This window comes from Stegostoma tigrinum, chromosome 25, assembly GCF_030684315.1.
Source record: "Stegostoma tigrinum isolate sSteTig4 chromosome 25, sSteTig4.hap1, whole genome shotgun sequence".
NCBI lineage: Eukaryota > Metazoa > Chordata > Chondrichthyes > Orectolobiformes > Stegostomatidae > Stegostoma > Stegostoma tigrinum.
In genome coordinates, this window is record NC_081378.1 from 37920272 (window position 1) to 37935339 (window position 15068).

The 15068-nt window shown below is 39.7% G+C and overlaps 1 protein-coding gene across 1 annotated transcript in view; it reads right to left on the reverse strand.

Moving 5' to 3' along the window:
• Nucleotides 1-15068, reverse strand: part of LOC125463426 (mucin-2-like) — a 48722-nt gene that overhangs the window by 1474 nt on the left and 32180 nt on the right. Inside the window, exons 22-38 of the mRNA XM_059654779.1 lie at nucleotides 13877-13981; nucleotides 13586-13774; nucleotides 10447-10686; nucleotides 10208-10364; nucleotides 9178-9303; nucleotides 8631-8772; nucleotides 7780-7811; nucleotides 6721-6816; nucleotides 5142-5204; nucleotides 4954-5013; nucleotides 4401-4469; nucleotides 3298-3642; nucleotides 2258-2317; nucleotides 1870-1932; nucleotides 1535-1594; nucleotides 1138-1206; nucleotides 35-379 (exon numbers count right to left, since the gene is read on the reverse strand). Coding sequence (XP_059510762.1) covers nucleotides 35-379; nucleotides 1138-1206; nucleotides 1535-1594; nucleotides 1870-1932; nucleotides 2258-2317; nucleotides 3298-3642; nucleotides 4401-4469; nucleotides 4954-5013; nucleotides 5142-5204; nucleotides 6721-6816; nucleotides 7780-7811; nucleotides 8631-8772; nucleotides 9178-9303; nucleotides 10208-10364; nucleotides 10447-10686; nucleotides 13586-13774; nucleotides 13877-13981 — 2221 coding nt within the window. The remainder of the gene's footprint in view (nucleotides 1-34; nucleotides 380-1137; nucleotides 1207-1534; nucleotides 1595-1869; nucleotides 1933-2257; nucleotides 2318-3297; nucleotides 3643-4400; nucleotides 4470-4953; nucleotides 5014-5141; nucleotides 5205-6720; nucleotides 6817-7779; nucleotides 7812-8630; nucleotides 8773-9177; nucleotides 9304-10207; nucleotides 10365-10446; nucleotides 10687-13585; nucleotides 13775-13876; nucleotides 13982-15068) is intronic.

A 15068-nucleotide genomic window follows, 5' to 3' on the forward strand; every position in this document is an offset into this window, starting at 1 on the left:
TCCCGACGCCACCTTACATGAAATTCATATTTACCAGGTGTACTTGTTTCAGTGGAGGTTGTGAATAGGCTGGTTGTCGTCGGAACAGTTGTTGACGGTTGGTTTTCGCAGCAAACTCGAATTTGGTAGTCAGAACAGAATGTTTCTGATGAACTGCTGGAGTGAATACACACCAATCCTACTCCTTTAATGCATTCCACATTGTCTTGTGATTCACTTAGTGGCTTCGAAGGGTGTTGTACAAATTGACACTGAACGTCACCAATAGAATCAGTGGGAGCACACAACCTCTTGCGTATGGGCTCAACATCATTTGGATCGTAATAGGATGGTGTATGTATATTGGACCAGGAAGACCATTCACCAAGACAGACCACCTCTGGAATAGAAAGGAGGGCAGATATTTAACACCTGCATTCAGCAAATAGAAAAAGAGTATTCTAAACAAGTGAGTGGCAAGGCCGCATTCTTAACATTCAATTGTAGTTTTAACAAATACAATTCCTCATTTCTCGATGTAATGCCAAACAGCTGAATGAGAATCGTCACACTATATTCAGAACAAATACTTGTTGCATGTTGTTGCACGAATCCGGAAAAATCGTTGGAATGTTCCAAAGTTGTCGAAGGACTCAGAAAGTTGCCTCAGTTCCTAGACACAGAGATGACACCAGACCTGCTGAGTTACTTCAGAAAATTCTCTTTTCGGTTTCTCACATTCCCAGCAAGCCCAGCAGTTTGCTTTGTGAGGTCTTCCTCTTCAGTGAAAGTTGATGCAGAAGCAGAGATTGTACTTCCAGGGCAGATGCATAATGGGGGTGGATAATCAATAAAGTGGGACTCAAAACTTGGGTATCACGTGAGTAACATTAATCAATAGCTAAACTTTGTCTGAAAGCCGTGTGGGAAGCCATTCTGAATCAACACCAGAGAGATTGTCTGCTGCAGATGAAAGCTACGGTGTTTTGGTGATGTTCAAAGTGCAGGAGTGTCATGTGATCCCACAGGCTCCCCAGCTTAGAGTTGGATGCAATGACCACAGCTGACACTGGGAATTTTCTGACCAGGCACTTCAGTTATAACCACTCTGTCTTGATAAAGTATGTATGACGTTGAATGAAACATGTCATCACTCACCAGTTGTGGAACTGGCAGTTGAACTGGCTGTGGTGGTTATCTCTGTTGTTCTTGTTGTTGTTGTTTGTCCTGGTGGGAAACAAATGCAAGCAATCACATTCAATACACCCATGATAAAAGAGGACAGTGTTATGAAAATGTCAGCGTCACTGACACACCGAAATGCCCACTGCCCGATATCCTGTTAGCTGCCATTACTTGTATTTGCTGCAGCACTCACTGGTGCCTGCTTTTTATCGTACTTGCGTTTTGAACTGAAGACAATTCTCGTTCAGAATGAATGTATTTACTTTGCACAAATGCAAACAAAGAGAGAAGCAATGATAGACAATTGTATTACAATTATCATTTCCCTCTCAGACCTTGCTGTTCTACAAGGAAGCAATTCCTCACTCACCACTTGTCAAAATACTGGTGGAGCCTGTTGTTGTTGGTAGCAAAGGTGTCGTCGTTTCTTCTGAAATGAGAAAATGATGTTCAAAATCACTAGATGCCGGCTTGATTTAGAATCCACTCATCTAATATTTATTCTGAAATGCAAAGTGATCCAGGGACACAAAAATTTGATGTTAATTTTTAAAATGTGCATTTACATGGCACCATCTTACGATGAAATGGACAAGAAGATTGAAAACATTTCTGATGCGCGTTCGCTTCCAAGCCAAAACATCTGCAAAGGCAATCTGACGTGAAAATACATTGTAACGTAACATGAAAGGAGATATTACTCACCCGCTGTGGAACTGGCAGCCAATCCAGTTGTGGTGGTGCTTCCTGTTGGAGCTGTTGATTCTTCTGAAGGAAACAAAATGCATTCAAAATCTTCACATTCAATTGGAATTGAAAAGGTTCCATTTCTCGGTTACCAGATGAAAACAAGTTCAATGCAACGGATATAGGTCAACTGATTAAGACAGGAGGTGAAACACTGTTTTGCCTTCAGTCAGTGCATTGTTATGCAAACAATCAAACTACAAAGAAACTTTGACACAAATTAGAACAGGCCTTCACAAATTAGGTGTGAATTGGAAATGAAGAAGCAAAGATGTTGTTAACTGCCGACATGAAGAAAGAAATTTATGCAAAAAGCTCCCTGATGGTTAAAAATGATTTTTCTCACCAGTTGTCGAAGTGGCGGTCGTTGCGGGTGTGGTGCTTGTCCCTGTTGTTGTGGTCACTTCTTTTGAAGAGAAAGACAAACGTTAACAACCACAGTATACAAGTTGACTTTGCCGCAGCATTAACGATGTTCCACAATGCAGCAGGGCCATACTGTTCCCAGCATTCCAGTTAGCAACTGAAATGATACTTTTCTGCTGTCTCTACAGATTTGTTGCTAATCCTAACCATAAAGCTAGAATTACTATTAATACTTGACACAGCTATTCCAAATGGAAGGGAACTCCATGTTTCTGGAATACTTCTACTCCCACTGTGATAACACTCAATATGATTGGCCGAACTGCCTGCTTCAGAAGATCAATGTTGCCCAACACCTGAAGATCCCTTTGGCTTGCTGCCAGATTACATCAGCTGTCTGGAGAGGAAGACAGCACATCCCAGTGAGCCCTGGATCATTGTCTGAAACCTTCGTCAAGATCAGCAATGAGGACTCCTGCCTCTTTCATTTTATGCATTGTGTGCTTCCTGGAGGCAGCAATTGTAACTCTTTCTGCAGCTGTCAGGACAGGCAGCAGTTACTTTGGGACCAGTCACCACTTTGCCCACTTGAATGCTAAGATTTTCAAAGTGGGACAAGGTGAAACATAGCCTGACTGAAATTTGACAGCTCGAACTACAGCAATACATGATGCACTCGTGGATCTCATCAATGTTGCATAATTATCGCAACAAAAACAATTATATGAATGCCTTTTGACATAAAAGATCTGTTCTGACAAGTACGAACCAGTTGGAGCCAGAGAGAAAAACTTTCATAGCCTCATTCGTTTGTGACTGGATACCTCACCAAGCTCCATCAGTAGATTATTGAATTCGAAATCAGAGGCATGAGGTTTTTCTCAGATTGGCGAATGAAAATTTTAGGCACTCCCCATGGCTAAAGGTTCGACGGTACTCCATACTCAATGCCAGTTGCTGACCTTGACATACGTTGTAAATCACAGTCCCGACGCCACCTTACATGAAATTCATACTAACCAGGTGTACTTGTTTCAGTGGAGGTTGTGGTTAGGCTGGTTGTCGTCGGAACAGTTGTTGATGGTTGGTTTTCGCAGCAAACTCGAATTTGGTAGTCAGAACAGAATGTTTCTGAAGAACTGCTGGAGTAATTACACACCAATCCTACTCCTTTAATGCATTCCACATTGTCTTGTGATTCACTTAGTGGCTTCGAAGGGTGTTGTACAAATTGACACTGAATGTCACCAATAGAATCAGTGGGAGCACACAACCTCTTGCGTATGGGCTCAACATCATTTGGATCGTAATAGGATGGTGTATGTATATTGGACCAGGAAGACCATTCACCAAGACAGACCACCTCTGGAATAGAAAAGAGCGCAGATATTTAACACCTGCATTCAGCAAATAGAAAAGGAGTATTCTAAACAAGTGAGTGGCAAGGCCGCATTCTTAACATTCAATTGTAGTTTTAACAAATACAATTCCTCATTTCTCGACGTAACGTCAAACAGCTGAATGAGAATCGTCACACTATATTCAGAACAAATACTTGTTGCATGTTGTTGCATGAATCCGGAAAAATCGTTGGAATGTTCCACAGTTGTCGAAGGACTCAGAAAGTTGCCTCAGTTCCTAGACACAGAGATGACACCAGACCTGCTGAGTTACTTCAGAAAATTCTCTTTTCGGTTTCTCACATTCCCAGCAAGCCCAGCAGTTTGCTTTGTGACGTCTTCCTCTTCAGTGAAACTTGGTGCAGAAGCAGAGATTGTACTTCCAGGGCAGATGCATAATGGGGGTGGATAATCAATAACGTGGGACTGAAAACTTGGGTACCATGTGTGTAACATTGATCAACAGCTAACCTTTGTCTGAAAGCCGTGTGGGAAGTCATCCTGATGCAACACCAGAGAGATTGTCTGCTGCAGATGAAAGCTACGGTGTTTTGGTGATGTTCAAGGTGCAGGAGTGTCATGTGATCCCACAGGCTCCCCAGCTTAGAGTGTGATGCAATGACCACAGCTGACACCGGGAATTTTCTGACCAGGCACTTCAGTTATAACCACTCTGCCTTGATAAAGTATGTATGACGTTGAATGAAACATGTCATCACTCACCAGTTGTGGAACTGGCAGTTGAACTGGCTGTGCTGGTTATCTCTGTTGTTCTTGTTGTTGTTGTTTGTCCTGGTGGGAAACAAATGCAAGCAATCACATTCAATACACCCATGATAAAAGAGGACAGTGTTATGAAAATGTCAGCGTCACTGACACACCGAAATGCCCACTGCCCGATATCCTGTTAGCTGCCATTACTTGTATTTGCTGCAGCACTCACTGGTGCCTGCTTTTTATCGTACTTGCGTTCAAAATCGTCACATTCAATTGGAATTGAAAAGGTTCCATTTCTCGGTTAACAGATGAGAACAAGTTCAATGCAACGGATATAGGTCAACTGATTAAGACAGGGGGTGAAACACTGTTTTTCCTTCAATCAGTGCATTGTTATTCAAACACTCAAACTAGGAACAGATTTTCACACAAATTGCTACAGGCCTTCACAAATTAGATGTGTATTGGAAATGAAGAAGCAAAGATGTTGTCAACTGCCAACATGAAGAAAGAAATTTATGCAAAAAGCTCCCTGATGGTTAAAAATGATTTTGCTCACCAGTCGTTGGATTGACGGTCGTTGAGGGTGTGGTGCTTGTCCCTGTTGTTGTGGTCACTTCTTTTGAAGAGAAAGACAAACGTTAACAACCACAGTATCCAAGTTGACTTTGCCACAGAGAATCAGGATTTAACTGCACTTTTGTTTTCATATAATTGGTAACAAGTTTTAAAAGAAAGTATACTCACCAGTTGTATTTCTGGCGGTCGTCTCAGTGATGGTGCTCGTTCCTGTTGTTGTAATTGATGTTTCTAAAGGATAAACATAAACATTCAACTTCAAAAGTGTCTGATTTGGGAGAAGAGTAAAACCAGGTGGATGTTTCTTTGATTTAAATATGCATGTCATGACCACACATCAATACCCTGAAGTACTGTTAACATTTTAAACTCTTAACTCCAAAATTTGCTTTACTTTTTCTAAAATGAAGTCTAATACCACCAAAAATTACTGTTGCTGCAATTTAAGCAACTGTGTGGAGGGGGAGTGAGACCAAATGTCACATTCATGGATTCTGAAAAGAAATTTAAACAACAGCCTTTCAAGAGGATGAGAGTCAAGTCAAAACAGACTGGACTATTGCTTTTTGTGACTGTGACTATGACACAGAGTTGACACCCTTGTTTTGAAATAACTCATTGTATGTCATTTTACAATTTTATGATAACCATTTAGAGACTAATCTTTGCAAAACTGTAAGGAACTGACTTCCATGAACAATGGTCAAAATTTTGGCAGAATATTTACATTTTAGGCTTTCTCATAAATGTTACAAAAATTTACTTCATGAATTCATTAAAGCTCTAATCCATTATGATTTCAATTTTGCTCTTTACTGATAGTTTTGTATTGGTGTTTGCATTTGTCCCAAATTTTGTTTCAATTTTTGAGAGCTTTCATCATTTTTTTTTCTGTAAACTGGTAACACAGAAGGTATATATACCTTTTCTAGCCTTTCAATTCAAAAAATCTGCCTCTGGGCATTGCAAAAATAAATTCAGGGCCAGAGATGGATCCCTTGGCTCGAGGGTACAATACAAATCAATAACAGGCAAAACGCTTTGATAGTGTAATATTTTGATTTGACACTCTGCTTTGCCAGACATGTTTTTGGTTCACTGGTGTCTAAATTTGGTAACAGCAGAAAGTTTGCAGCATGCTCTCACAGAATGGGCAAGCAAGGATTCTCCTTGATCTAACCTTGGACCTTGCCCACGTAATGCAGGATCCTAGACCTTAACTAAGTGAGAATCCACAATCCTCCTTCCTAATGGCAACCTTATCAACGTGCTGGAACATTAGCCACTGCCTTTGGGGTGGTTCAGTGGGCGTGAGAGGGCTATGAGAAGCAGTGGCAACACAGGGAGGCAGCAAACCCTAAGGCTCCTGTGTATGTAATGCCTTTCAGAAATACTACAGAATTCAAAATGTTTCACATTTGTAATGTAAGAAACAGAACTATTTAGTGTCAGAAATGTGAAAATGACCCCATAATCTCTTTTTACGATATTGATTTAGGGCTTAATATTAGACAGCACACTCCACCTCTATGTTTCTTTTTTCAAAACAAAATAAAGGGATTGCTTAAATATATTTGAGAAGGTAAGCAGATCCTCCAATGAATTCCTTGACTAAGAGTCAGGACCTCCAACAATACATCACTCCCTCAGCATCTAATTGCAGTGAAAACTTGTACTCAGCTCCTTTCCTGGAGTATATAAAATAATATTATACGTTATTACTTCACAAGTTTAGTTTCCTCTTTACCTGTGCTTGTTATTGTTGGAGAGGATGTAGTTGTCAATGATGTAAGTGGAGTTGAAGTGGATGATACAGTTGTGCTCAGTGTTGTGGTTGTAAAACCTGTTGTGATAAACATATCTCAAATAACTCTGCAGTTCTATTCTAAATGTGACGTTTGTTCCTAGATGGCTTAAAGCCAACCATGCCATTGTGTACAAGGCCTACAGCTAAACATTATTGAAACATTCAGGTCATAGAGTCATAAAGATGTAGAGCATGGAAACAAATCCTTCGATCCAAGTCATCCATGCTGACCAGATATGTCTCACAGATAAAATATTGAGGTACCTTGCAGAAGTTGATGATACAGTTGACATGGTAGTTCATGTTGGAGTATTGAATAGTACACAGTACATGTGTTCACTTCTGGAGTTAATGCTAAATGAAGACACTAAGCCACTTGAACTTGGTCACTATAGCAATGTGGCATTACAGTTGACTTCAGTGTGTGCAGATTAAGGGTGTGAGCACGGTAGGAGTAGGTCTTATAACTAAAAATGGCCCAATAAAGTTGAGACTGTGTGTGCCTTTTGCAATCCTAAAGATTTCGTCACATGATACACTGTCTCCAATTGTCCCATTCACATATTGCCTGTCCTCATGCAACAAGCCTTTCAAATCAATTAGTCAGAAAAATAGATTGTTCATTACTCCGTGCATGATCTGTTCTGTTGCTCAAATCACCCTATCTTTTGAAGCTCCACAAATTTGTCAGTAATAAGCCAAAAGGTTGAAAGAAAATTATTTATTTTGACGCTGCCTGTTATTCTGTAAAGTTGTCTTCCAATCCTGGAGGATCTCAAAACAATCCTGGAGGTTGCCAAAGCCAACCCAAAAGTTTGCAATTATCGTTCAAGACTTCATATCAATAATGGTCCCTCAAACCTAATGTTAAATGATTGGCAGAACTGATATGAAACCCTTCACCATTAGCAGGACAAGCATTGTCCTGCAGCAAAACAGAAATGGACATTTCACGTGCATTGAGCTAACACTTGAAGGTTAAGATGAAAAGTTACTTACGCTCACATTGCGTGACTCCATTGGTACACATACTACAAATGAAACAAATAAGGTATTACAACAAGGTACAAGTGTAAAGTGTTTTAAAGAACGTATAACTACAATGCAGGAAGATGAAGGGCAAAAGAAATTGCAGACTTTGAATCATATGTAAAGGTGGAGGTCTTTAGAAAGCTTTTAAATGCAAGGGAGAGGGTGACAAGGGAGGATTGGTAAGAAATGGACTTTGATGAAACATTCATAGCAGCTGACAGGTCAGCTGTAAATCTGTGCTGGAGGGAACAAGGAACTATAAATAGGCTGGTCTTGGAGAACCAGAATACAAACAAAGGTGTAAACTGCAGAAGGAAACCACAGAAATAGTAGAAGGAGAGATGATAGTGGAATTTGAAAGACAGAGTAAAGACAGTAACTTTAATTTCACAGGCAATAGCAAGAGTGATGGTTATTAGTTTAGTTTGGATAATACTTTAAATGCATTTTATATTTAATTATCAAAATGTCCATTTTATAAGTTATTGTCAGGATCATAACGATTCATAAAATTGTTTTTATTTTGTTAAGATTTAGAGCCACAAAGAATTTCCCTTCACAATTAATCAAAATCTGTGCTATGTCAACTGCCAATACAATTGAATTTTATCTGGGATTTATCTGACTGAAAGAAAAATACTCCCTTAACTGCAAATGGAATGAAAGGTAACTTATTGAGAACAGCTCCTCATAACAATTCTAACTGGATGAATTAAACATAAAGGTATGAAAGATCCAGAAGAATTTCAATTATTATTTTGTATTCAGAATAAGACTGGAGATCAAACAAAGTAACTGCATTGATATGAATACTGTACCATTTCTCACAGTCATTCCATGTTATTTCACCAGGTTGAAGGATTCTTCCATCGTAATAACAGGTACATTGAGGTAGTGTAACACACTTCATTGTATTTTCATCCAAATAAGGAGCACTTACTGGGCATTTTGCATAACAACCTAAACAGTGAGAAATAACATTACTGTAAGGTATAAACAAACTCCTTACATGTTGGATGTCCTAGGTCAGAGCAGAAAATTAATAAGACATAAGTCAGGAACCAAAATATTTCTGTGCTTTTCTCTTATAAAGCACAATGAGTGATGCGCTGAAAGATAAGTCAGAAATTTCCCTGGGCTGGGATATATGGTTGCATGAGATGGGATCAGAAAACCCAGAAAATCTCCTTCTTATGGTACATTGATCATTATAAACTGATTCTTTATGACCCTTTCTCAAGAGGCACATTCTTAATTTAGGAAACTTAATTAGTCAATTAATGTTACAATAGGGCCCCAGTCAGACCCTGTTTTGTGTCTTCAAATTTTTTTAAAATTTCTGATAAAATACAATGAAAACACAACCTTCAAGATTTGCAGATAATTTCTTTGCAATGGAATGGCGTGAGCAAGTTTTTGTTCTCAATGTTCCACATGGCTGGTAATGCCAACTGCATTCATCAGGAGGGTTATAATAGTCACAATACACAGCTGTAATGTAAAAGAAAACAATTCAAATGTGATCATTAGTTATTCATTCAGTTCCTAAATTAAATACTATTTAACCATGCGTGAAAAACACATATTGGCCTGGCTTTTCATGGGGAGGGAGAGGGTTTCCAGCTTGTGCAAAATGGCGCTGGAACCGTGATTCCAGAAATGCTGCCCTAGAAAACAGTGTTTGCCGTTTCTGCCAGTGCAGAAACAGTTTGCTTGCACCTGGATTCATAGTGGCAGTTGCACAAGTAAGAGTGCAGCTGCCTTCAAACATATTCACTTCTTCTTCATGGTGGATTTCCAGACTGCAGCTCATGGCCCTCACACTTCTCTATAAAATCTCAAAGCCTGCTGAAGTTATTAGGAGAGTAGCATACCTTTCTAGAGATGGTCCAGGACAGTTTTGGAAGAGGTAAAGTGTCCTTTGGGAGAGATAACATACCATTTGGAGTTGTAAAGAGTAGACACATAAGTGTGTGAAATGTGGATAAATTCAAGGGAACTGTGAACCCTTTCAGGTTATTTTATTTTAAACCCCAGCCTTTAAATTTTACAGTTTCTACAGTTAAAGGCAATAGACAATAAGTGCTGGAGTAGGCCATTCAGCCCTTCGAGCCAGCATCACCATTCATTATGACCATGGCTGATCATCCACAATCAGTATCCTGTTCCTGCCTTATCCCCATAACCCTTGATTCCACTATCTTTAAGAGCTCTATCCATCTCTTTCTTGAAAGTATCCAGAGAGTTGGCTGCCACTGACTTCTGGGGCAGAGCATTCCATATATCCACCACTTTTTGAAAGGATATTTTTGAAAACTACAAGATGTCACATTATGCTTGATGAATGCTCACAATTTGATTCTTTGTAACAAGGAAAACAGAAATATAAACTTACGACATAGGTCTGGGGTTCTCCAGTGAATACAAACATCAACTTTGTTACAAGCTTCCGCATATACTGCTACTGCAGTACAGAAGCCCAGATATCTTCCCTCCATATCACAAGCGCAAGCTTCTTCGACACATGCTTCATAGTATGGGGTTGGGTCAACCTGATAAAGTACCACAGGATCAGAAATCACTGGAGCTTTTTGTAAGAGTTTCATGTCTCTTTATAATTGTTCATCGTTTTACCTTTTTATGACAAGCTTGAAAGACTGCGCCTTTAATTATGTTGCATCTCTTCTGAGCCCAAGATAAACAATATGGATTCCTGTCACAAGGGAATGTTTGGTTCACTGTATTGGAGCAGGACTGTGATATTTTCCAACTGTTCCCAAACTCCACAGGACTGGTCACCACATAATTCCATTTTGTTGTCAAATCGTCTTCAATGTCATCATTGAAATTTCCACAAAGGCCACAAACTTTGTTCTTGACAGCACAAAAAAGAATTAAACCAATAGTAAATATTATAAAACTGTAATGCATGTTCCATAATTCTTTGCAAGGTAATCCTTGATTGAGAGCAAGTCCTGGAATAGATCAATTTTGCCTTTGGAATTTCATCGCAATTTGTGTGAGGTGTCTCCAGTAGGCTCTTAAACTCTATGAGGGCCTATCACACGTCGAAAAGCCAATTCATTTGATAGAAAAAAATCTAGAATTGAATTGCTGTAAGCGTACTATGGAAATATAATTGATAGCGCTATCATTGTCTGTAAAGTACCTTGGAGTGACCTGATGCTCTGAAAGGTATGGGAGAAATGCAGGTTCTTCCTTTCTTCACAAGTGAACAACACAGAGACCCATCTTAGGGTGTGTTTCAGGAACAATTGGTGTGGACTCTTCATAAATACAGCATCACGACATTATACTGGCAGTTGCCATTATAAAAGAGAAGATATGAATTTAAAATGGAAATATAAGGACAAGTATATAAATTTAAAATTGATAATGATAACCATCAATATACCATGATACCCACATTCTCCTGATTATGAACTTCTATCCAGAACCCACCCTTCAACTGACCTAAATGATTCCTTGTTTGCAAAGCCACAGGAAGCTGGTAAGTTGTGTGTTTAAATTCCTCATACAAATTTCTATTTTCATGGGTTTTTGTCGTAGTTTCATATTGAAATGTATGAATTTATAATCAAAACACTTTGTATGTGTTTGAATAATCTTGACAATAGATGGCAGCATAGGAGTAGGGTTCTGAAGTGCCCCATCAAACTCATTCTCCAGAGATAGTAGGAACTGCAGATGCTGGATAGTCTGAGATACCAAGGTGTAGAGCTGGATGAACACAGCAGGCCAGGCAGCATCAGAGAAGCAGGAAGGCTGATGTTTCAGGCCTCGACCCTTCTTCAGAAAAAGAAGGGTCTGGGCCCGAAACGTCAGCCTTCCTGTTCCTCTGATGCTGCTTGGACTGCTGTGTTCATCCAGCTTTACATCTTGGTCCAAACTGATTCTCCAATTTGTTTTTCTCCTTCCAGGCATATGATTTGATCCTCTGTGCTAAACACTTACCAGAAATATTTTGAAAGAATGCATTCTGGTGACGTTGAACAACACTGTTTCACCTTACAATAGATAGGTTTTGCCTTCTCACACTGGTGTTCCCAACCCCTTGACTTCAAATCAACCTCTTAAGGGCCTGCCTTTGCTCCTTTTGCCTGTGGTTTCCCACTTTGGCCTTGAGCTGTAACATGAGTGACTTGCCCTCCTGCCGTCATAGAGCCTCAGGTTCTCACTGCTCACTCGCACATCAACACCTCAATTTTTACTTATCAAATTCATAGTAATTCATATTATCTTCACCCTTTCAGTAAATTCTGTTTTGTATGGTTACCATTGTCAGTTTTTCTTCTACTGTTGAATGACACAATTCCCCAATCATATGTACATGATTAAATATTATCCAACTGTTGCATTTTCTGATTATTTTTAATGTTATTCCTCCACATGTAAATGGATGAATACTGCACAACTATTTCCGGGATGGTTATTGTAGTGATTGGAAACAGGCGGATCTCCTTGACTATTAAGACCCTTGATTGTTGCTTTTAACCTGGGCCAAACAGGGAGCCCTGGCTGACAGATATAAACAAGAAATTCAAGAAGTCTCCTCAGTCTAGAGGTGGGCTCTGTGCTATCTGTTCAGAGCCCATGTACTATGCACATGTAAATAACAGGTAGTTTTTTGACAATATGCTAGCCCAGTATTTATTTTGGTTATGATACTGAATAATTATCATACTGAATAAAAGAAAGTCTTCAATTCATGTAGCATCTTCCCTGACTATGGATGTATCAAAGCAGAGTCAATGGTGGACTTCTTTGTTGCATTGTTGACATGAAACATAGGAAATATGGTACTTGCAGATAGCACATAGTCATAAGTGTCTGTTCAAGAATGAACACTTAATCTGTTTGTATTGCTGATAGTGGGATAAATCTTAGACAGAGCATCAGGGATAAACCCCTGCCAAGCTGAGATCTTTCAAACTGAGAGACCAGAGAGGGCCTTGGTTTAAAGCTTCATCCAAAAGGTGGAGGTTCGGACAATGCAGTACCCCTTATACTACACTAAAATATTAGAATAAGTGGTTAGCACTGCTGCCTCACAGCACCAGGAACCTAGGTTCAGTTGACTGTATGGAGTTTGCACATTCTCCCTGTGTCTGCGTAGTCCTCCTCCGGGCCGTCCAAATACCTCCCACAGTCCACTGATGTACAGGTTAGGTGGATTGGCCATGCCAAATTGCCCATTGTGCCTAGTGATGTGCAGGTTTGGTGGATTAGCCATGGTAAAGGCGAGGTTACAGGGATTGGGTTGGGGTGCAGGCCTGGGTGGGTCTTTGGACGGCTAGTGCAGACACAATGGGCTGAATGGCTTCTTTCTGCACTGGTTGCCACATTTGACTCAAACCTACAACTTTCTGACTCTAACACAGCTGGCAACTAAACAGGTTGATTTATTAATTACGAAATACTACAAAAATTATTTTTCACTCCATTATTTCCACTTCACTGCCATTGTTGGTCCTACGTGCAATCATAATTTCTGAAATATAATTGGTCTACTTTTACAAATTCTGATCTATGCCTCCCAGCCATTGCACCCTTTTGTACAACTCTCCAGAAATTTCTCCATCTTACCTTCATAATGTTTTCACTATGTTCTGGTGCTTCAGTTAACACATTGTAAAACATTTTTGTTGTTTGAATTAATCAGGTATCACAATTAATTCCATTTTTAAAATTCTGTTTTCTCTATTGATGAACAAATGTGAAGGAATACCATGAACTTCCACATTGTACTTACCTTCCACTTTGCATCCAGTGTGATTGACAATCTTGTGCGTTTGTCCCATATCACAGTGATCCCATTTGAAAATGTCAGGACCAAATAGAGTCCAACTGTGTGAAGTGTGTAGAGATTATCTGTGCACTGGGTATTCCCAAGAGACACCTCAGTTATTCCATTCCCACTCAAAAGAACTAGTTCTCTATCCTGTAAGAAAATAAGGGAATTTATATCATAATCATTTCAGATTACCTCATGCAATAAAATATCCAACAGATGATTTTAAAAGTTATAAATTAAAACACACACCTCAACTAAAATCCTGATATTCCTTGAGCAAGTCACTCCATTTTCACAGCAGGGAACACTTTCCGTCAGTATTTGGAATGTACCGATTGCTCGTTGACATTGGTCCTAAAATTAAAGAGACTTGTGTGAAATTGTACATTGGAACCTCAGCATGTAATCTGGGATGAATGCCAACTGAACAATTCAAATGTAATTTGTAACTTGTTCAATGAAATAAAAAACATTCACGACTAGACTTGTCTTGATCTTTCAAATTGTAATAACAGAAACACTTAAATAAACTTCTCTTCCGGCTCCCAGGCCACCACCCAAGAGTTCACCCTAAACTGTGTCTATTTGTAATCTATATATTATGTAATGATTTAAAATTCTAAAATATAGTGGTGGAAAATTCACTGAGGCAGATATAACAACAGGTGGAAAAGGGTTGGTGACTGGGAGAGTCAAATAAATGTGCCTCAATTCCAATTCCTGATTCCCACTGTCAGGAACGCTGCTGCAATATAATAAGTGAGAGGGTGAGAAGAGGCCGATATGGGTATTTTGCTCATTCATGGCTGGATGTCAATTAGTCTATCTAAGGCTTATTCTGACTACAATTTAATGGTGGCCCAATGATTTAACGTAACTCACACGGGTCTCCCACTGCTCCCGAAGGTCATCCAACAGACCCACTGAATGAACAATGGGCCAGGCTGCAGGAGGAGTGGGGTGATTGAAAACTATTCATCTATCTTTTCTGAGATAATGGGAACTGCAGATGCTGGAGAATTCCAAGATAATAAAATGTGAGGCTGGATGAACACAGCAGGCCAAGCAGCATCTCAGGAGCACAAAAGCTGACGTTTCGGGCCTAGACCCTTCATCTCTCTGATGAAGGGTCTAGGCCCGAAACGTCAGCTTTTGTGCTCCTGAGATGCTGCTTGGCCTGCTGTGTTCATCCAGCCTCACATTTTATTATCATCTATCTTTTCTGTTCACTTACCAAACACATTGTGACTCTCATCACAAACTTCAAGGGTCTAGCAATGATCTGTGGTGAAAGCCATGAAGCATTATCATCTTCAGCCACCACTTTCAGTGTTGCTGACACCAAATGTAAACCACTGGCCACCTATGATCTGACAGCTCTTAGGGTGTCTATTCCAGAGTTCATGTTGTTGTGGGAGGCTTGACACTGATTAGGTAAGTT